Source organism: Gouania willdenowi, chromosome 16, assembly GCF_900634775.1.
Source record: "Gouania willdenowi chromosome 16, fGouWil2.1, whole genome shotgun sequence".
NCBI lineage: Eukaryota > Metazoa > Chordata > Actinopteri > Blenniiformes > Gobiesocidae > Gouania > Gouania willdenowi.
In genome coordinates, this window is record NC_041059.1 from 31263779 (window position 1) to 31287343 (window position 23565).

The window sequence follows — 23565 nt, forward strand, 5'->3', positions numbered from 1 at the left end:
AGGAGCAGGCCACGCCCCCTCCCAAAAGCACACGGCGGCTCTGCCTCTGTTCCCATAGCGTGTTATGTTTGCGCATGCGCAGTCAGTTTCCCAAGATGACAACCATTTACGTCGAAAGGCAGCGTAGAGAGCTGCCTTTTGACGTAACCGCACTATGCTAAATGCTATACGTAGGTTCACAGTACATTAGTGAATTGATCCCATGTGACCGCTGCTGCTACGTTCTCTCTCGCTCTAGCGAGTGGGTGGAATAACACTACAGGCATTGACGATAGAGAAACTTTTTTGAGGAAAAACAAAAACGAAGGATTGACTTTGTGGATGCTCCTCACTGAGGCTGTTCCGAGTTGTTGTTGTTGTCATTTTCTCCGTGTTTCTGTGTTTCCAACACAAACAACGGATGCGCTGCCGTGTCATGAGATATATCTTGTTGGGAGAGTATGGAGGCTATATTAAATAATTGTTTGTTTCTTTAATGGTGTTTATGATGTTGATTTTGTTAAATGGCTAAATGCTTGTTCATGTGGATCTTGTTGGGTTTTTCTTTCTTAGTATGAGTTTTATATTTTGATAAGCGCATTGAGATGTTTTATTGTAAATTGCTTTATACAAATAAAGTTGATTTGAATTGAATTAACACTTGCCAGCAGAAACATATGAAATTGTCATTGGTGGTCTCGATTTGCAACGTGCCTACCCAACCCTAGTGGTCACAGCACGTCACTGCCATTTACTAATACAAGAACAGATGCTACAATCATATCTAATAACGTCACCGGTATTCACCGCTCCTTGAATTTTTCTCGGGTGTGTATGTGGGGGTGGTTGTTTCCTCTTGGTCTGGGGTCTGAGCAGGGCAGCGCCTGGAGTGGCTCTTGCACACACATTGGTCGTGGATGCACTGGCATGCCTTGGGCTGTGGGATAAACTCATACTGGGCTTAACCTTAGATACGTTGATCCCAAATACCAGTTTTAGGTATAACCACTCACTCCTTCCCTCTGTTCACAGCCACCACTATTATACTTAGTCTGGGTGCTGTGTCACCTGCTTCAATTTCTCCACACTTGTCACCAGACTGGCTGAACTGATTTCAAAACACAACACAATAAAACAAACTATAACATCACATTGCAATCCCATCTTAAACTAGTACACTCTTCAGCGCCCCTTCCATTATCCTACCCTGACCCTCTTCCCTGTTCCTTTCCCCTTCACCTAGGTGTAACACTGCTCTCTTTTTATAGTTATAATTAAAATAAATTATTTAATTTAATTAGAATAACAAAACATGTATTGCTGTCACAAAAAGATTGCACTACATGAAGTGTTGACCTTCGACAGCATGTGCAGACAAGGTAGGAGAAAAAGAAAAGAAAATAGAGAGAGAACCCCTGCCCCAAACTACATCAGGGCTACCATGAGACTAAGTGAAGTTTAGTGACTTCACCTTTTTAGCACTGGCAACCGAAAAATAATTTGAATCATTTTAAAAATCTGTATTTATTCACAAACCAAACATGTTAAACAAAGAATTACAAATGTAAAACACGGACAGACCAGCACTTGTACTCATGGGATCCTTTCAGCGCAGAGTGTTCTGGAGTTGAAGATGCAAACCTGAAGACACAAAAGTATGGATACACACACAAGACATCAAGTTCAATCACCTTTAACAGTCATGAAGAAAACACATTTCAGCCTTTATAAAAACACTTCTATGTACCAAGGTAATGACGTGCTTGATTGTGTTTAGGAAAAACTAATAAAAGTGACAGCTTAAACCAGGGGTTCTCAACCTTGGAGTCCTGAGACACTGGGAGGGAGTCGCCAGATGCCTTCAAGAAACAGAATATTTTTTGAACAATCTGAGCTAATTTTTGCTTATTTTCACCCTTTATCTGCAACTACACCAAACTTGCCATATTTCAACCTATTTTCATCACTTTTTCTTGCCATATTTTTGCTCTTTTTAATGCATTTTTGGTGGATTACTCCCATTACTGCCACTTCTCCATCAAATTGCAATGCTTTTTCTGCAAATTTTTCCACTTTCAAGACATTTTTGGCACTTATAAACCCTTTCCACCACTTTTACCACTAAATTATTGTCACTTTTAACCTCTTTTCAAAATATTTCATGCTTATTTTTGCAAATTTAACCACATTCACAATTTGTCAAGCCCATTACATTACCCCCCCCCCTTTTTCCACTCTAATTTGCAACTTTTGACAAATTTCTGTGGTTTTTAAAATCCCATTTCACCACCTTTTCCTCCATTTTTGGTCGTCTTTAACCCATTTTATTTCTGATTAAAACAAGGATTTACATCTTTAAAATAACGATATACTATGGCACAAATAATAATGAACTTCTTGTATAACAGTGGATATTATTCAGAAAAATAAATAAATGTGGTTATCATAGAACAATGAACCATCATTTTGCTGACTTTATGAATGGACCCCAAAAAGCTCTCCCCAGGCTTTATTCCCCCTTATAGATGGCCATGTCTCCACATGACTGTTCTTCAATGTTCATGTCTGTGTTCAAACACCTTCAGGTACAGTGGGGGTTCCCGGTCTCTGGGACCTTTGTTTTGGGGTCTCGGGCTGAAAAGGTTGAGAACCACTGGCTTAAACCATGAAAAGGAATGAAACACGCTGTGGTGGACACTGGATCATATCAAGGACACACTCGCCTGTTTTTCCTGAGCAGACAGCAGTCCCTGTGCTGCCACCACCTGGTACTGTCTGTGCTTCAGGTTTCTGGGGAACTTTCGGATGTGGCGCATAGCAGAGGAGACGGTGTCCGTGTGTAGCAACCTGCTGGTGTCCGACACGGAGGAGGCAGGATCCAGGAGCAAGACGCACAGGGCTCCGTTCTTCTTCTGCTCCAGACCCACGATGGAGCAGCTGTGACCTATCAGGACACAACGTTTACAAAGTTGGTTTGTAAATCTCTAAACGAATACATAATTTCATTATCAACATGGCATGCTTCAACATGGTGTTTTAAAATGGGAACCTTGGGAGAACCTGCAAACTGCTAGTTTAGTCCTTTTCCTTGTTTCAAATAGCAAGCTTTGTTGTTTTGTATTCAGACCAAAGACCCTTTTTTTGTTATCAGGGCCTAATAATATTAATAGTAGGGTTCTCTTGGAATTACACATAATAGTGTCTATCTGCAAAAGCAGGTCATCCATCAATAGCTGCAAAATCTAAATAGAGCAATAAGGAGGTTTGGAGCGTCCGTCTTTCTGCAGCAAAGTCTCGCAAGATGAGATTTCACGGGAGTTACGAGGCTCCTGTCCAAAACAACGTTCATTGGAAACACGTTCAAAGCGCAATTATACTTTGTCGACATTTAGAAATACTGCATTTATTTAGCGAAAATCTGTAATAGAAACCCAGTTTATGAAGGAAAAGGAACCAGGTTTGGATGAAAGGGAACGTGTAGCAGGCCCACATTCTGACCCGTGGCCCTACTGAACCCTTTTCAGAAAGCATTGTTCCAAGGGAAGAACCCTCAGTGTTGTTGTGGTGTTGAGTACCTTGGTACTGCAGGTACAGCGGGGGTAAGGAGGTCTGGGTGAGAAGAGCGGCCCGTCGCCCACTCCTGCTCCAAGAAATGAAGTACTGTTTCACCCAGTCCACCATGCGAGGGTGCGTGTCTCCAGGCCCTGTCTGGTGGAAGTCAATGATGCGAGCACTGAAACAAATGCATATGAATACAAATATTTGATCTAGATTTAAAAATGTAAAGCTGCTAGAGACAATATTTTTAATCAGATAAATACAAAATGTAGATCTCATAGATCAGTAAGGCTGCTTTCACATCTATAATCTGGTGGACTCGGTGCGGTTCAGGTGGTGAATCTGCGACATTGTTGCATTTTAATTTGGTCCGGTCCGCTTTCACACATGCTATTTGCCGAGCGCACCAAACTTTCTGAACAACGTCACACAGGTAAAACGCTCGGTTGCCTATTGGACAGAATACTTCAGCCTCCAGTGAAGATTTAAACAACACTTCTGTCAGAAAAATGTATTTTCCAAAGGAAATCCTCAAACAATACCCTCAGAAATGTAATTAATGATGATTTAAAATAACCCATAAACACAATGAATGCAGAAATGTTTGTGTCGTGTATGTATGTGTGCTGCCTGCAAGACGTAAGAGCGCTGGGTGTGTTCATGTGTGCGTGTGCTCATTGCTGTGACAACAGTTTGTGTGACTGATGTGTGCCGCTGCAGTCACTGACAGTTGCACCGTCACGTCCTATATTTGGTCCATCTTCCTATGTTTTTTTTTTTCTACTTGTCTGCACATGCTGTCAAAGGTCAACACTACAATCATATATGAAACAGCAATGAATGTTTTGTTATTGCAATAAAATAAATTGATTTATTTTATTGCTTAATTGTGACCCTAACCCATGATACCACGACATAGCTCCTCCACAGGGAGGCGGCCCCTGCCTTCCTGACGAGAGAGGACGCCATCAACCGCCCAAGCAGGGCCACCCCGCCAGCCACGGGCCAATAGGCAGGCAAACCCAAGCACCCCCAGCCAGGCACAGCGACCCCACACCAACGCCACCAGCAGAGCCATCTCCGCAGATCTTCTGTGACTTTCTCCAACAGTGGATCTAGGTTCAGTTTAATTAATTCATTTAAGTTTGGTGATGTATTTAAGCCTAGATATTTAATTGTATTTGTGGGGAGGGGTATTGTGGGTTTTGGCTTGCCGTGTTCCATGAATTTTTTGTTAAAGGGAGGATTGATGATTTTCACCAGTTAATGGAATAGTCTGATAGTTTAGAGAAGCTGTTTATTAGTTTAAATAATTCTTCTAATGAGGATTGGGGTTCTTCCAAATACAGTAAAATATCGTCCACATAAAGATTTATTTTGTGTTCTGAGATGGATGAGTGGATTCCTTTAATAAAAGTATTCTGACGAACAGCTGCTGCGAGAGGTTCAACGAATATTGCAAAAAGCAAAGGTGAGAGTGGGCAGCCTTGTCTGGTTCCCCTCTGCAGTGTGAAGCTTTGGGATGTTATTTTGTTTGTGGTTACTGAGGCCTTAGGTTTAGAGTATAGGGTGGAGATCCATTGTATGAATGATTCTCCAAAGCCAAATTTGCCAAGGACAGCAAGGAGGAATGACCAGTTGACTCTATCGAATTCTTTTTCTGCGTCGAGTGACAAGAATAATATTATTATTATTTTCTTTTTAGAGTTCTGTGCCATGTTGATCAAATTAAACAGTCTTCTCACATTGTCTGTGGAGTGTCTATTTTTAATAATCCTGTCTGGTCTTGGTATATAATTGACTGTACTACTTTCTCTAACCTGGAAGTGAGTGCTTTGGAAATTATTTTTAGGCCTGTGTTAATAAGTGAAATGGGACGGTAACTTGAGAGTAACATGGGGTTTTTGTCTGATTTAAGTAATAATTTAATGTTCGCTGCATTCATGTGGCCTCCTACTTAACCGTTATTTTTTAATCTCTGTTACTACTCTGAAAAAAAGCGGAGCCAGCATTGACCAGAAATGTTGTAGGAATTCGGCAGGGAATCCATCTGGACCAGGTGCTTTGCCTGTTGACATGCTATCCAAAGCACTTTGTCGTTCTTGTAAGGTTAATGGTGAGTCTAAGGTGGTTTTCTGCTCTATGGTGAGCTGTGGTAGGTTTAAGTTATTAAGGAAGGTTTTAATATCTTCAGGGTCAGGGTTTAAGTTTGATGATTATAGGTTTTGATAATAATCATGAAAAACCTTATTAATGTCCTGAGGTAAGTTTAAAGTTTGACCTGAATTATCAGAAATTGCCACTATGGAATAGTTTTCTTTGTTGTGTTGAAGCTGATTTGCTAAATATTTTCCAGATTTATTATTGTAGTCAAAGTTTTTGTACCGTAATTGCTGCAAAATAAAATCATTTTTTTAGATAAAATTATGTCAAGATTAAGTTTTGTAATGTGGAGTTTTTTCCATAAAAGTTCAGACGGGTTAGCTGCGTATTCTTCCATAAGTCGTTTTTTCTGCTATCTGTTCCTGTTTTTTCTGCTATCTGTTCCTGTTTTTTCTTATAAGAAGAGTATGACAGCCTTGCCGGTTTCCAAGAGTAAGGACTGTGACACTTCCAGGGAGTCGTTTGTTCATAGAAAGTCCTCCCATTCTTTTCTTATCATTTTTCCAAATTCAGTCATTAAGTAATAAGGTATTAAAGCGCCATAGAGAGGGTAATTTCTGATTAGAGTCACACTTCAGGGTGAGGGATATTGGCGCATGATCGCTAATGATTATAGGATGTATTTTAGAGGAAATCTTATGTGCGATGGAATTATTTGAGAGAAAGAAGTCAATTCGGGAGAAGGATTTATGCACAGGGAGAAGGGGAGAAGGTGTATTCTTTTTTAGTTGGGTTGTTCAGTCTCCATACGTCTCCTAATCCATGTAATTCATTAATACTTTAGCAGATCGAGACGGTTTTGTATTTAGGCACTTACTGGATCTGTCTAATGATGTGTTGAGTGCCAGATTGAACTTCCTATGTTTTCCAAAGGAAATCCTAAAACAAACTCCCCAGAAACATAATTAATGATCATTCAAAATAACCCATAATCACACGATCCTACAACCTGCGCTAATGTGCTACATAAACACAGAGATGACGCTACTCTGTCTCCACCTGTCAGCGCTCAGAGTCGTCAGGTCACCCAGTAAAGATGTTTCATGTGTTAAGATGTGAGAATGTATGCGCAAATAAAACACAGAGCAGTCAGGTGTGCAGTCATGGCTGACTATGTGAACAGTTTGGGGAAAAGAGAAGTGAAATAAATGAATGATATAAGAATAATACAAAAGGGAGTGAGGAAATGTTTGTGATGTACGTTTGTGTGCTGATAAAGTGTGTCTGTGAAAATTGATGTATGTTTGTGTGCTGCCTGTAGGAGCGCTGGGTGTGAGTGTGTGCACGCGTCCCTGTTGTTGCTGTATTCCACTGCTGTCCTGTCACTGAAGGAGTTGCTCCGTCACAATAGCGCTTCAATGTAAAGTCCTATATTTGGTCCTGGTTTGCTTTCCCACATCATTAAAAACTGCACCAGGCTTTGCTCGAGCCAAACCGAGACCCACATTTTACAGAGGACCAGACTTCACTTGTTTGCTCCGCACCAGACTTCGAATGAGCAGTCACACTATCACAAAAAGACCGGACTATTCGAGGAAACGAAACATGGTGCAGATCAAAAAGGTATGTGTGAAAGCACCCTAAATAATAAAAAAAAAATACGCGAGGGGCGGTGTGTAGCTCAGTGGGTAGAACGCCCGCCCATGTACGGAGGCTGTAGCTCCTCACCTGCAGCGGGTCCAGGTTCGATTCCCGGTCTGGGACCCTCTCCTGCGTGTCATTTTCCCTGCTCTCTCTGACCCCCTTCCTGTCTAGCAACTGTCATATAAAGGCCACTAGAGCCAAAAAAATCCTTTAAAAAAAAAAAAAATAAATAAAAATACGCAAGAGGTTGAAATTGCTGCTAGAAAGTTGGTTTTGAGCCCCAATGTAAATACTCCGTTTGCGGACATGTTGTAAAAGTTTTGTGGTTTACGCAGAAAGATCTGAATCCTGCTGGTATTAAATGTGTGGTGTGAGTGAGGTGATATCACTGGGAATACTGGGTACAAACTATAATAAAAATATAGTCAAATAATCACTGACCCGAAGAATTAGGGTGAATCAAATTTTACAATTTCATTTGCGTCTTCATTTATCCATGTTCAATTACAACTCAATTACCGTAACAGTGAACAGCATTTTTTCCAATTACAATTTGAAGTATTTTTTCCCCCTCTGAAAGTCAATTACAATTCCGTTCTTAATTACTGCACCTTAAAAATAACCCTATAAAACTTAACCTTAGCTTTCTGTTACCATCTCATATGTTTTGACCCATGTCTTAAATCAGCTGTAAAATGCTTTACAAAAAATATTCTGTATCATCCAATTTGTTTTTCATCTCTTGTTTACTTTGATAGGCTTCCTATTCAATGGAAATATTGGTTTTATTTTTGGTGTGGGCATTTTACCCAGGTTTGCATTTATTAAATTGTTAATGAATGCGTTTACAGAATTTCCATGGCAATAACAATTACAAAGTCAATTATCTGAACTCAATTACAATTCAATTACGATTACAACAGCAACACATTTTCCCAGTTACAGTTATAATTATGTCATAATTGTAATTAATTATCAATTATGCAATTACAATTATAATTGACCCCAACCCTGATGTCCTCCTTGTCTGGGAGAAGAAACACAAGAAATCACAATAAGAATGAAGTAAAAACACTTCTGTGTAACCATCAAAAGGGCTCCACATCCCACAATGCAATGCACCAAACTTTGGAGCTCTGAGGTCTACACTGCAGCTTTATCTGATAAAACAGTATTGTGTCCAGCAGCTTTAACATTACACAAATAAAAACACAACCTGCCTGATTGCTCAAGTATTTCATTCACTTGATGCATATTAAACTGTATTTATTCATAATTACAATGCAAGGTGCCACAGGCCTTAAGATCACCCTGATGACATATATTACAACACACACTTGAGAGTAATTGAGCCAATTGCCTAACATGATTTAACCAAAGATTATTTACAAAAAAGTTGTTAAAAACTTCAGCAGGTCAATTATGTGACACAGAAATGTGTTTCATGCAAAGCTGAATTCTGCTCCTCCTTTGATACAGTTGATGATGGTTTACTGCTGCACAGACTGGAAAGTGTTACTGGGATTAAAGGTTTAAATCCTATTTATCTGACACTTTGTTCATGTTTATAACCTCTCATCATTCAGAGTTAATTCCACATGGTTCAGTTTGAGGACCAATACTCTTTACATTTTACATGCTTCCACTGGATAACATGATCAGGAAGAATCCTGTAAACCAGGGGTGTCAAACTAATTTAGTTTAGGGGCCAAAATATGGACTAGTTTGATCTCAAGTGGGCCGCAGATTTTAGATGGGGAAAAAAGAATGGAATTGTTTTTTGGGAATTTACAATATTTCTGAAAAATGTTAGAGTTCTTTCCACAATTTGCAATTACAAATGAATGTATACTAGTGATATAAGCATGGGAAAACTGCAAGCTCCAAGAAATATTGCGGAGTTTCACTAAAATTGTGAATATGAGATATCAACAACTTCATTATTTGGTATTTTACACAATAATTCATGTTTTCCCAATTCTAGAGTATCCTGCGGGCTGAATTGGATGTTGTGGGGTGGTGGCCTGGGGCTCCTTGGCCCCCACTCCTGGCCTGGCTGCATCTGAAGGTCCGGGGGGTGGGCTGGGTTTGCAGTAGCAGTTTTTGCACATACACTGGTCTACGATGCACTGGCACGCCTTGGGATGAGGGACAAAACTCGTACTCGGCTTAGCTTTAGACACGTTGATCCCAAATACCTGCTTTAGGTACTACCACTCACTCCTTCCCTCTGTCCACAGCCACCACCATTATACCTAAGCTTCACACTTTTCACCTGACTGGCTTGATTACACAACATAATAAGCACAATATGTTCTACTACAAATTCACATATCACTCTCACTTTTTAAAAAAATCAATTCTTCCCCTTTCTATATCCTGCCTTGAGTCTCTTCCCCCTCCCCCTCCCACCACCCCCTCACCTAGGGTTAACACTGCTCTCCCTTTTTATATCCTTCCTATTATAAAATGTTTCTTACCCTTCCTTGGGGAGGGCCGGCGATGGTCACAATTATGCAATAAAATAAATTAATTATTTCTGTTGCAATAGCACAACATGCATTGCTTGACACAAGTGCTGTAAACTGTTAGCAGATGACATACAGCTCTGTCTCTGAACACAGATGAAATGCATTTGTTGGCCTGTTCTGAGTTTAAATTCTCTTATTCATGCTTCATGTAATACCTGAGTATTAGTGTTGTGTTTATCCAGCATCAAATACAATGATGTGCCTAAATCTAATTTGAAACCTTAAAAATGATTAGACTAAGTAGTAGAAGTCTATATTGTCTTAGTGTTTCTGTAACTGTGCTACACTGGGTGTTAGTCAGTGTGTTTCTGACAGGAATAATGATCAGCAGCTTAAGGGAAGCCATTGTTCACCTGACTCTCAGCGAGGTGAGCAGAGCATAGATCTCTGTGGCTCCGATCCATGCTCGTGTTCCCCGCACTTTATGCTTGAAGTGGGACGCTCCCTGTGGATCCAGTCCTTCTTTCCACGCCTCCTCTATCATGCTCTGCAGCCGAGGAATGCTTGGCACCGTCTTTTCTGCTAGACATGGATAAGAGTGAAATGGGAAAAAAGATTTAGAATAGACATGGACAACCCTGGGCCTAGTTTTGTGTGGCCCCCAAAGTAAACGCAGAAAAAAGCAAAAATACACAAAATGACTCTAAGAACGAAAGAAATAAAAAAGAAATACAATATAAAAAAAAAGGACATCAAAATCCACAAAAGACAAGGAAATGACAGAAACGACTTCAAAAAACACAGGACAACAAAAAAAAACAAGAAAAACATAAACACTACTCTAAAAAAAAAAAAAGCTTCAATGAAAACAACAGAAATATTGATGAAATGACCTTCCTACTTAACCCCTCTTCTTTCTTACAACACAAAAGATAACAAAACACATAAACGACACAAGATAACACACACACATTGTACAGAACAATGCACTAAAGGACAACCGAAATGCAGAAAATGACAAAATAACACATTAAACAACAACTATGAAAGAAAAACACACAAAATGACTCTAAAGATACACAGACTTGTTGTTTTCATATTTTTCATTAATCTAATGCTGACGTGAATGTTGATACTCACTGTTGTGGCAATTTTGAATGAAATCATCATCATTGCTCCTAATGAATGATTTTTCCATCTGTCTATATTCAAATATTTTTCTTATCATCACAGGAACAATAACCAAAACAACAACAACAACAACAACAACAAAGACACCACAGTGACCAATAAACCCTTTCCTTTAATTATTAATGTATTTATTTTTATAATTAGTTTAGCATCATTGACCAAACTCTAGTGTGATTCAGGTAATATGGGAGAAAATATTTTTCAGATCAGACACAATCACATGTTCGCGGCCATGCTGTGACAAAAGTTGCCCGTCTCTGCCGTTAGCAAATATGAATAATCAAGATTTTAGAAAAAACAAAGTAGTGTCTGAAATACATCACCCTGTGTGGAATGAATCTATATCATATATGAACTGAATCACTGAAACAAATCATCATTTCATTGGTATACTAATAATTTAGATGCATCTGTAGTTGGATAAACAAAAACCCATTGACGTGTTGGTAACTAGTCAAAGACTTGTGTGAACAGGCACCGTGCAGGACAGCAGCATATCCGTCTATTCTGTGGAGAGAGGAAAGGAGCATCTGGAAGTTTCTGTATCCACATCCCAGCCTTTGTCTCCAGCAGAAGAGCAGTAGTGGTCTGTGTCGGCGCTAAGCCACACGTGGGCGTGGTCTCTGCTCCCACTTTGGTAGTAGTCGTACAGTGCACTCATCACACCTGCACAGAGAGATGAACAGCACTCAACCAGGTTAGAGTCTGACTAATCCTTATGGGATACACTCTGGATTCCCTTTATTATCATCATTATTGATTTTTTAATTTATTTATTCAATTCATATTATCGCAATTTTTTTTTATTGTTATCATTTTTGTTGTTTTTGGTTTTTTTAATTCATTTTTCTCGTACTATTTGCATTATTATTTTCCCCTTGTTATTCATTCATTTAATCCCAACGTGTGAAGTGCTATTTATTTTGACTCTTCTTGCCGCTGTAATAAACCTAAATTCCTCACTGTGGGATGAATGAAGCTTTATCACACATGTTTCAAACTCATGGCCTGAGGCCCAAATCCCTTTGGAGCAACCAATTCAGCCCACAGGAGAAAGTAAAAAATGACAGAAAACTCACAAATAATTGTGCAAATGAAACTCAACAATACTTTCAGGTGCTCACAATTTTTCCAGTGAGCACCTGAAAATATTAGCATGATGGCAGTCATATTTAAAGTTAAACTGTTGAAAAAAACCCCCTCCAAATTCTTGTAAATCTTTAGATTGTCATTATCATATAACATTTTCCTTAATGAAATATAAATTGGTCACAAATCTAAAGTGAAAATCCTGTTGGGACTGATATCTATCATTTATTGCTTGGATATAGTCAGTTTCTTACATATTTTGTATTTTATGTATACATATAAGTGCAAACTAGGGCAAAATATTGTTGAAATGACTCGTTTTCCAGAATAAAATCTGTGGCCCTTGAGATCAAACTGCTCCGTATTGGCCCCTGAACTAAAATGAGTTTGACACATCATATCTGTCTTCATAGCTTGTATTCTCCTAAAACGTACTGGACACAACAAATGTGTCCAGTACGTTTCCAGTTTCTCTGCCTCACCCTGTGAGGCAGAGAAAGCCGTGACGTAAATAGGAGAACGTGAGCCCAACACCTTCTTAAAGTGTTAAGAGTTCTACTGGTGTATTTAATTTCATTTCTAATATATATGTTTATATGTGTGTTTCAATTGTCTTTCATAATCAATGTGCTTTAAAAAAAGAGTATATTGGGCTCAAATATCAGCTTCCAAAATCGGCTGATTTTTTTTTTTTATATATATATCGGTATGTGCATCGGCTTTTGAAAATCCTATATATGTCGACCTCTAGTACAGAAGGCCCACTAACAAAAAACAAAGTGACAGTAAGAATTTGTGGCCAGTCCAAACTCAAACCTTTGGTACCTTTGGTTGTAGTTTTGCCATCATCGATTCCTAAAGCCAGAGACTCCATCATCTCAGCCCTCTGGGAGTGATAATCTGCAGGAGTTAGGAGGCCACGAGACACAGCTTTCTCCATTGTTCTCTCCATCTGCCGGGAATATCCGCCTGCACCATCCAAACCAAACTGCCTCTGCACAGCCCACAGGACAGGAACAAGACAGGATTAAGTCAGGAACAAGACAGGAACAGGATAGGAACAAGACTGGAACAAGGCAGGATAAAGACGGAATCAAGACGGGAACAGGACGGAAACAGGACGGGAACAGGACGGGAACAGGATAGGAACAAGACTGGAACAAGGCAGGATAAAGACGGAATCAAGACGGGAACAGGACGGAAACAGGACGGGAACAGGACGGGAACAGGACGGGAACAGGGGAAAAGACAGGAAAAAGAAAGGACAATTCACTAAAGCAATACAAACAAGCCTGGTGCACAAGTCTACTGTCCACAAAAACAAGGCTCCTTCATGGTAACTTCATAATCAACCTTCTTTAACCATTCTTCCAACTGGTGATGGGTGGGTATCAAAACTAAGGAAAGGATCAAAACTCATGATGGAACTAGAACACAATATCTGGGTGCCGATTCGATATATATTTAGGGACGCTAAACCCCAGAAACAGAGTACTGTATGCACAGGCGGTAATGTCACCAAGTTGATCATTGTACTGGTTGGGTAGAGCTTCTATCTTTACCAGGGAGCAAATATTTATATTCTATAGACCCATGACACATGACCTCATAGGTCACGTGATGTACGGCCCTTCAACATGTTGGAAGAATAAGCCACCGCAGGAGCTAAGCAGAGAGCCCACAGCAATAGAAAACTTTTGTGCTGTGTTTGGGTGTTCTAACACGGCTGGGACTGGAGTGCAAAAGTCTTTTTTAAGGGAATTTAAATAAACTAAACTAAATTAACTAAATTGTTTTATTTGCATTGATCCATGTGTGCAGATCTATTTTTCACACAAATTGATCATCAATAAAATAGCTTAGATTCTGAAAAACCAGTATTGCACACTGATATTATAGATTAATTATGAAAAATGAGCCTTCTTACCCTGGATTTAACCACATTGAGTTCATTATGAATAAAAGTAGCTACTTCACAAATCCAGCCACAAACAAACTGATTATAAGCTTCCAGTCCCTTGAAACTTTTCATGTGGTCCATTGTGTATGAGCTAGATGTAAAGACGAGGTACTTCACAATGTCAGGATAAGTCACTCCCGGGAAATAAGAGACATCTTCATTTCATTTGTCAACAGGAACGTTGTAGGGGTCATTCCCGCTGATCAGACCCAGTTTCTCCTTGTACCGACTTCTCTCAGCTTCTGGTAGTGTCAACATAATCAATGGCCTCTGACATATTGAGGTCAAACGGAGACGACCTTCAACAATCGTTTTAGCACATGGGCTGTTTTTGTCAAAAATAACACTATTATTCAAGTAAACACACCCACACAGGTGCATCCGTATATGGCCGTCATCTTCCAAGATGGCGCTGTGTCAATGTGCCATGACGTCAGTCGCAAGGGTCTATATTAGTTTCTCGCGGAAAACTGTAACTGGTTTCGAAGGGATTCCTAGCCTTGCTGCCGCCTGGCAAAATGCAATAGGAATTAATTAAATAAAGCCCAATAAAACTCTGGAAAACAATAACCACAAATAAATATTTGCTCCCTTGTAAGATAGTAGCTCCAACAACCGGTACAATGATAAACTTGGTGATATTACCTCCTGTGCATGCTGTACAGGACAGCTTATACCCTGTGTGCGTTATGTTTCTGTATTTTTCAGGAGTTTACCGCATCCCTAAATATTGCAATTCTGATTTATTGCGATTCCATAGTAACGATTATTGTGATTTTAATTTCATATTTTTTCCTTCCCAAAAAACGAAATGAATCCTACACTTCTAGAAACAATATACGAGTCATAGTTCTAATCACTAATGTACATCCCAGTCAGTCAGTTGCTCTGACATTTATTTACATTGCACATAAACGTGCACCACTCTACATGTAGTGTTAACCAATGAGCACATGGGAATAATAATAAATGAATGAATTACATTTAAAAAATAATTAAAATGTATTTATTTTTCAACAAGCAATTCTGGGGTGAAATATTGATTTTTAGTATTGCTGTAAAAATATTGTGTAGAAACCATGTACAAACAAATGTTCAGTTCAGTTTTGTTTATATTCTACATCCATGAAGTGTTTTAGAATTCCGGTCTGACTCCAGGTTAAGTTCTCAAGTGCATGAGAGCATCCCAGCCCAGGAGTAAATAGTTGGGGGAGGGGATGTTTTTACATTTTCTGAACACAAAATCACTTATTAGAGTCAAAATCAAATGATGTCACTTATGTTTCTACAAACTTCAGCTCTATTGAAGATGATACAGGGACGTGTGCCAATAATGTGTGTGTAAATAGGCTGTAAAGATTTCCCGTGCTGACTGATACGTCTCATTAGAACCTTAAATCCATGAATGCTGAACTGATCTGCTCATTGGGAATCAAACCTGCAGCTTCTTGAACTCCTTCCTCTCCTGCCATTCCTCCTCATACTTCCTGCTCTCATCCTCTGCTTGTTGCAGCTGTATGGCCATCTTCAAGTCAGAGCAAGGGCTTTCTGCAGGAACACACAGGAACCAAAGATCCAACAGCTGATAAGTAATTCAAAGTGATCCCTGCAGTCGGAACCAGGAGGGAAAAATGAAGGAATGTGCGTAACCACCTGCAGTGTTTCCACATGCGCTTTGGTCCAAGTGCAGCTCCACATGTTCCTGCAGCATGGAGCTGTCGCTGCACATGACAGAGCACATGGGGCACGCCAAACTCCTCTTATCTACAAGACAGTTTCACAAGTCAGCACAGTGCTTCTCAAAGTGTGTGGCCCTGGTGGGGACTGGAGGTATGACAGGTAAGAATATTCAGGCATAAACAATGAGGACTTTCAAAAACCACACATTTCACCATTTAGAAATTTGAGTGACACTCAATGTCTTTGGCTGTAAAATAGTATAGAATAGAATATATTGCACATGCCCTCTCAACTACATTCAAGTACACTTAAAAGATTCAAGCCAAACAGACATATGTAGTTATCATAAAAACAACATAAGGTATGGTAAAAATCTGTCAGAATAAAAAGTATATGGTGTGTGTTTATTGTTTAAGCTGCACTGTCATATTCTGTAGCCCTGCAGATGCTTCTGTGGGTCGACGCAGTGTGGCTCAGTGGATTTGATTGTAAATAATGATAAATGTGAGTCATAGGCAGAGACTTTAAAGGGGCATATAATGAAAAAATCACTTAATAAGGGCTACAGATATACAGTACATCCCTTTAGCTTATTCAGAGGGCCAAAGTTGAAAAAGTTCTGTTTTCCCCTCCCTTGTTATTCCACATTTTGTCATAAGTCAGCTCCAAACGGACGAATTTGATTTTTCACGCTACTTGACATCAGGTAGCGGAAACTCCTCCTCCTGACAATCCAAGCTCCTCCTACCGTATATAAGAATTTGAGCTCCTCCCTCTCAAACTGTCTCACAGCTAAAACAAACACTGTGGTTTAATGTAGAATATATTATACTTAAAGTTTATTGTCATATATGTAAAGCTACATACACTAAATGTCTTCTCTGCATTTAACCCCTCCCTCAGGAGCAGTGGGCAGCAACGGTGTCAACCCGGAGCAGTTCCAATTTTAGTATCCGTTATACCGCCTCGTATCGCCTTTGAGATGATCTGACATGTTTGTGACCCAATGCGACGCAGCAGTCGGACAAAACAAATGAATATCACCTGAAATGGACTATTCATGTAATCAGTAGAGGAGAAGATGACAAGAAAGCGTAACAGCTCTGGTGAGTGTTTGAAGCAGTTGACACAGCTGATTGATTCACCTGCTGCTTCCGCACACACACCGCAAACAGTGTTTGTCTGACTCACAATCACAATAACCGCTTAAATAGCCGTGTGTTTTACTGTAATGTGCAGTTTTTTGGCTGAAAACAATAACAAGAGTGTGTGAATAGCAAAAGAAAATCACGAGTGATCAGACACGACTACTCATGAATATGCATAAGTAGGGCCCAAAACAGCCTGTTTTTAGAACTGCTCAGAAAGTGACTTTTCAGAGAGCTAAAACTCCAGAAAACAGGTGAGTTTGGGAAAATAAACCTCAAATACTATGTTGTTGGGTTTCTTAGGACAAATAGAGATGGGATGGCGTTGGGTGTAAGGAGTCTTACCTTCAGCTGAACACTGACCCTGCAGATGCAGCTCTACATGCTCCTGCAGGAGGGAAGTGTTGCTGAACACTGCAGAGCACATGGGGCAGGAGAACGGCCTCTCAGTCAGTGATGGCTGCTGCTCTGGTTCTGAGTCAGTGCCTTCCTGTGCGCTTGCACAGCCACATGAAGCCAGGGCTGACGTCCTTGCTCTATTGTTCTTAGGATGTGGACAGCTATGACATAAAGAGGTCTTCTGTCCAGGCCGAGCTGTGGCACCAGCGGACATTTTGGTGGATGTAGTGTGCTTCAGGTTTGTTCCAGTACTCTGCGGCTCCTCTGGGTGAGCAGATGTGATGTGGTAACAGAGTTCATCATAGGACACTCCAGACAGGCTGCACAGAGGACAGTGCATGTCGTTCTCCTGGTGACTGAGAAGGAGGTGTGTCTTCATTTCCTCCTCCAACATCACCTCCTCACCACAGATCTCACAGGTTAGCATGACCACAGCCTAAAAAACACAATGGTAACAATGGGACTGGAGCACAGTCTGAGACGTCCTGGTTACGAAAGGTGAGATTTTACATTTTTGGATTAGAGATGCTGGAGACAATCATTTTTTTTATTTTTTTTTTTTATCAGATAAAGACTTAAAGTATAGTCCTCATCATCTAATCCAAGATCATTACAGGTCCAAAGTTTGTTTTGATCTCTACTGTAAACACACAGTTACTGGGTTTTTTGTGTTTCTTCTCCAGATAAAGAGGATAGTGATTGGTTGACTTTGTTCCCAGTATTCCACAGGATATCATCTCTCACGCCACCACACATTCAATTTAGGCCGGATTCAGAGCTTTCTGTACTCTAAAATAAACCTCCATTGTTTTGCTTTCAGTGAAAACATCAGAAATGTGTTGAAGTCACTTTGGCAGAGCTTTTTTTTGGGGAAAACACAATTTTTTGGTCAAAACTGCTGTGATATTGTGTGTTATATCCGCTAAAACTGCTCCTTAGTTTATTTAAGTTGAATTTTTTCTCAGTTTGACTCGTATATGTGAGGCTCATTATTTGAAGGTGGTCAGGTGTTAGTTGAGAATCACTACTAGGGCTGGGCAATATATCGTGATCTAAGATATGTTGAGTTTTCAATTTTGGCTATATACAAAATGACAAAATCGCTATTGGGATATATCTATATCTTTTTTCAACTTTATTTATACAATCACACAAAACAAATCACATAATACTATTCAATTTTATTCATAGAGTGTAGTCAAAAAGTGTAAGTTACATTTGTTCCATATTTCTGCCATATGTATTTTTTATAGCTAATTTGTATTAAAATACAAGTTTTATGAGTTGCTGCTTTTGTTACTTCTTAGAACAGCATTAAAAGCACAGGTACAGTAGATGGATTTCTGAGTGGAATCTGATCCACTGTCTCTCTCAGAAGACCCCCTTCATTGACGGAGGAACCATGAGACAGCTTTCTCTCTACTAGCATAATTAGCTAAACACTACCTACAGTATGCATCCCTGGTACTAGTGTTGCAGCGGAGAAAGCATTCTCCACCGCTGGAGATATTGTGACAGCACAGTGAAGCAATCTCAGTCCAGAACACGTAGATCAGCTTCTTTTTCTGCAAAATAACCTCGATGTTCCTGATGGACAGTAATCCCACATGGACATTTATGGACTGTGTAATCCTACACACCAAGTCCAAGATGTGTCCACCCTTGTTATGTGATTTGTTGAGAAATCACATAAAATAGTAGTTAAAGTTTGCAGTGTTATTTGTACAATTTTATTTTTGAAATATCAAAGAAAACACCAGTTTCATTGCTGTGTATGGGCACTTTATGTGAAAGAAAAAGGCAGCCAGCCTAAGCATTTATCTAGGCAATTTCATTTATTAACAGAAGCTTTATATTTTGTATGCCTTAACTTATTATTGTTGTCACTGAGAATTAAGACTTGCTAAAAAAAAAAAGTTTCTAATTTGAAAAATCACACAAAACACCAATTTGTGTAATTTGTGTACAGTTTATTTTTGTAATTTCTGGGAGAAAAAAATGCTTCTATTTAGGCAATTTTGTTTATGAGCAGATTTTTTTGTATACCTTGAATTTATTCTTGTTGTCACTGAGAGTTGAGACTTACTTATGAAAGAAAGGGGCAACTAAGCTTTTTTTATTTAAGCAATTTTATTTATACAAGTTATTTCTTGTACAGTAAGTTTTTATTTGTTTAGCATGTATAAATGTTACCTTTTGTCTTAAGTTTGCCTTTGTGATCATATCATTGGAATCAGTTTATTTCAAATTATTATTATTCAATCCGTATTGTTTTGATGCCATAATTTGCCTTAACACACTATGCATTGTATAAATTCTTGAATCGAGAATCGTTTGAATCAAGAATCGGTTAAAACGAGAATCGATTTTGAATAGAATCATGACCCTAACAATCAGAATCGAATCGAATCATGAGACACCCAAAGATGCACATCCCTAGTGAAAAGGCTTATTAAGTAGTGCTGTTGATTGATCCTAGTCTACTCTTCACATTTTAGTAAAAGTATTTAAATTTTACATTTTTAGTTGTAAACTGTCCGATCTACTGGCCACTAAGGGTTTAACGCGGCTATTACAAGTGAATTTTGCTGTTGGCTAAAACAGTTTTTCCCGGATTCCTAGAAAAATTGAGAGGAGGGAGGGGGTTTCCTCTGAATAATGGAAGCTCAACTCGGATTGATGTTAATACAAACAAGACTTCTTGCCTTGATCTCATTTTTACATACCCTTCATTGGCAAAGATAGCAGAGTGGGGAATTTGGAACGAAGATACACTTGGTCGTGATCATTTTCCTGCTATGGCTATTTTAATAGAGCACTTATGGTAGAATTTCAGACAGAACTTCCAGATTGGATTTTTCCTGGGCGGATTGGGACAAGTTCAGTGAAGGCACTAATAAGGGGTTGGATGGTGTAGATAGTAATGGCTCTATAGATAACGTGCACTTCTCTGTCAGCTATGATTCTGAGAGTAGACTATTCTGAGTCGAAGGTTGCCCCGTGATCGAATAATTGTTCCATGGTGGAACAAGGAATGTTCTAAAGCAGTAAGTAATAAAAGGAAAGCTTTTAAAAAGTTAAGGACGCATCCTATTCAGGAAAATATTATTGATTTTAAGAGGTGTAGGGCTTTGGCTCGGAAAACTATCAAAGAGGCAAAAAAGATATGTTGGAGGGAGTGCTCTAGTACGTTAGGGCCTAATATCCCAGTTAAACAAATATGGTTCAGGATTCATAGAATGGTGGGGAACAGCACTAATATTGCTGTAACTGTGTTAAAGAATGGCAACACAGAAGCTGTTTTTAGCAAAGAAAAAGGAGATATGTGTGTAGAAGTATTCCAAGATGTTCATAACTCAATTTTTTGGGGGGATGAAAGTCTTAAAATTAGAAATGAAGTTCTGCGAGATAATAGTTGGAAGTTAACGTGCAGTGAAGATACAAACAGTTCTTTTAATGAGTTTTTTTTTTTTTTAAAGGAGCTTAAAGACGCAGTAGAAGCTGGGGCTAATACTTCATCAGGACAAGATAAGTTATAAGCTTTTGCAGCATCTGGATTATCCAGTGCTAGAAGAGATCCATGCCTTGTTTAACTACATTTGGGAAGCTGGGTCTCTACCAAAGGTTTGGAAACGTGCTGTAGTAATTACAATCTTGAAGCTAGGAAAGGATCCATTCTCTCCGTCGTCTTACAGACCTATTGCATTGACTTCAGTGTTGTGTAAGGTGATGGAGAGGATGGTCACTAATAGACTTCTGTATTTTTTAGAAGTTAATGGTTTTTTGTGAATTATCAAAATGGATTTAGGTTTCGTAGAAATATCATGGACTCTGTTGCAGTATTGGAGCATGATATTCGAAGGGCAGTGATTAACAAGGAGGCTGTGATGACAGTTTTCCTCAATATAGAAAAGGCTTATGATAGTATGTGGTGGGGGGTTTGATGTTTAAACTTTTTGATGCCGGCATTAGCGGAAGGAATGTTTCTATGGATTACAGATTTCCTCTATGGTAGAACAATACAAGTAAGAATAGAAAATCAGCTCTCAAAAACGGTTAGTATTTTGAATGGTGTGCCTCAAGGATCTGTAATTAGCCCTGTTTTGTTTAATGTAATGATAAATAGTATGTTTCGGTGTGTTAATCCAGTTTTTGGAAAATCCTTGTTTGCACATGATGGAGCTGTTTGGCGTACTGGTAAAAATAAACCTGAGATGTCGTATATTTATTCTGATTCTATGGCTGCCTTACAGGCAATTTCTGACTGCCCCTCTGGAGCAAGGGCAGATAATGTGCTGGAGATTTTGTGTTGCCTTTGCCGGATAGAGTTGGTTTTTCTTGGATCCCATCTCAGTCAGGTATTGCGTGGAATGAAGCTGCTGATAAGCTAGCCAAGGAGGCTCTTCTCAAGACAGAAATTGAATATGTGGTTTGTTTGGGGAAGACTGAGTGTGTCAGTATTTTTAAAAAATACTGTGATTCAACAATGGCAAAGGGAGTGGGAGAATGAAACTACAGGGGGGGCACTATTATAATTGTCAACCTCGTGTGCAGGGCAGTAGACTCCTGTGGTCAACCAGCCAATAAAATCAAGTGAAAATAACCAGATTAAGACTGGGGCATTGTGGGCTTGCTGCATATTTAAATAAAATGGGCAAGCATCCAGATGGGCTATGTCAGTGAGTTCAGCTTGAGACTATTCCACATGTTTTATTGTCCTGTGTCCATTTCTCTGATGAAAGAGGAATGTTATTTAAAGAACTTGCAATCCTTGGGCTTGCAGTGATTTCAATGAATTTGATATTTTCTCCTCGAACAAATTTGCGTTTAATAGATAAGGCAGTTGTGAGCTATCTTCTCTCTACCCACCTCTATTTGAGAATCTAAAGTGGAGTGATTCTATTGAACAGAAGAGGGCAGCATTACGCTTCTTTTAGTGTACAGCCTGCCGGAAACCATTAGAAGAAAAAGAAAAAAAAAAAAGGTTTCCTCTAATCACAGATCACAGCCCTCAGTGAGCATTGATTGACAGCGAAAAAGTTAGTCCACTGCGTTCCGTGTGAAACATCACCCCTGTTTTGGCTCCGTGCTGCTATTAAGAGCAAGTTCTGGTCTAATCAGATGGTTCATCAAGCTGTGTGTGTATTCCTGTCTGTCTCTGCATGAGCACGGATGTGTGTGTAAGTGTTATCGCTGTGTGCCCGAGGTGGGAGAGCAGAACTCTTTGTCCCTGAGTGATGTTTGTAAGGCTGCGTGTGAGCTTCACGTCGTGATTGTGTGTGCCTGTAGTTGCAGTGACAAACTTCAGCTTATGAACTCACTGTGTGTGTACACTGTACAGACACATCATTGTGTATTACAGTACTGTTTTTCTCTGCGCACAGCTATGTGGGTGTGTCTTACTGCTACAGCAGTAACGCCCATTATCAAAGCATTTTTTAAATTTTCCTGCACGTGTCAGGTCAGCAGAAAGCAGGGGCTTAGTTACTCTTTAAGTAATATTTTGTTTTACTGTAACAGTAGTTTGCAGTACAAAAAAGTTTTAAAACCACTGCCATTTCAATAATTATTTAATGGAAATATTAGGAAGAATCGTGAGGAACCTCAGAGAGAATCACAACACAAAACAAATATCCTCTAATGTAAAGTAGAATTGAAATCCCTGCTCTCTTAAACTACACCTTGTGATTGCTTTCTTTCCCCACAACAGGCGAGTTTAACCAATAGTATAAAAACTACTGTCTGAGTAGTAGAACAAGCTGAAAAACAAAGCTGATTTACCCACAAACAGTCCGTCAGTAGCTTAGCTTTCCATCAGACTCTTCTTCGCTTGTTTTGCATCATTGCGTCACAGGAAGTCCTTGTGCTTCCGACCAACCTTTCCATAAGAAAAGCGAGAAACCTTCTCAGCTCACAAAAAATGTTTGATTTTCATAAATTGATTTTTTTGTACTGAAATTTGGTTTACAGACATAATTTTACGCCACCTAGAACGGTAAAAGGTATTTTCTGTTTGGTAGAAAGGTTGTGTTATACTGATCGGTTTGAGGAAGGTTATTTGGTCTGTTGTTGATTTAATTATTCGAGAGGAAATTTGCTGAGTACAGATTCATTATGATCAAATTTGGTTGGGTTTGTTCCTTAAAACAAAAAGAATATTCAATGCAATGGCGTCAAAAATTGCACGTGCAATGAGGTGACAGTTACTCTACAGCACACTTGGCTTTACAATGGAAGCTCATTCCCGACAGTAAAAAAAAAATAAATTCAAAGGGCTTCCATATATATATATATATATATAAATATGTACTTTATTATTATTATTATTTATTTTTTTAAGAAA

At 39.2% G+C, this 23565-nt stretch overlaps 1 protein-coding gene across 1 annotated transcript; it reads right to left on the bottom strand.

Moving 5' to 3' along the window:
- Positions 1 to 1484: 1484 nt before the first annotated feature.
- Positions 1485 to 23086, bottom strand: zufsp (zinc finger containing ubiquitin peptidase 1). The gene is given in 11 exon segments (XM_028471791.1): positions 1485 to 1620; positions 2703 to 2923; positions 3555 to 3712; positions 10169 to 10334; positions 11425 to 11499; positions 11502 to 11612; positions 12861 to 13029; positions 15434 to 15543; positions 15649 to 15759; positions 17169 to 17658; positions 23004 to 23086. Coding segments are annotated over 10 exon segments (1650 nt in total). The 5' UTR covers positions 17650 to 17658; positions 23004 to 23086; the 3' UTR covers positions 1485 to 1572.
- Between the last annotated feature and the right edge of the window lie 479 nt (positions 23087 to 23565).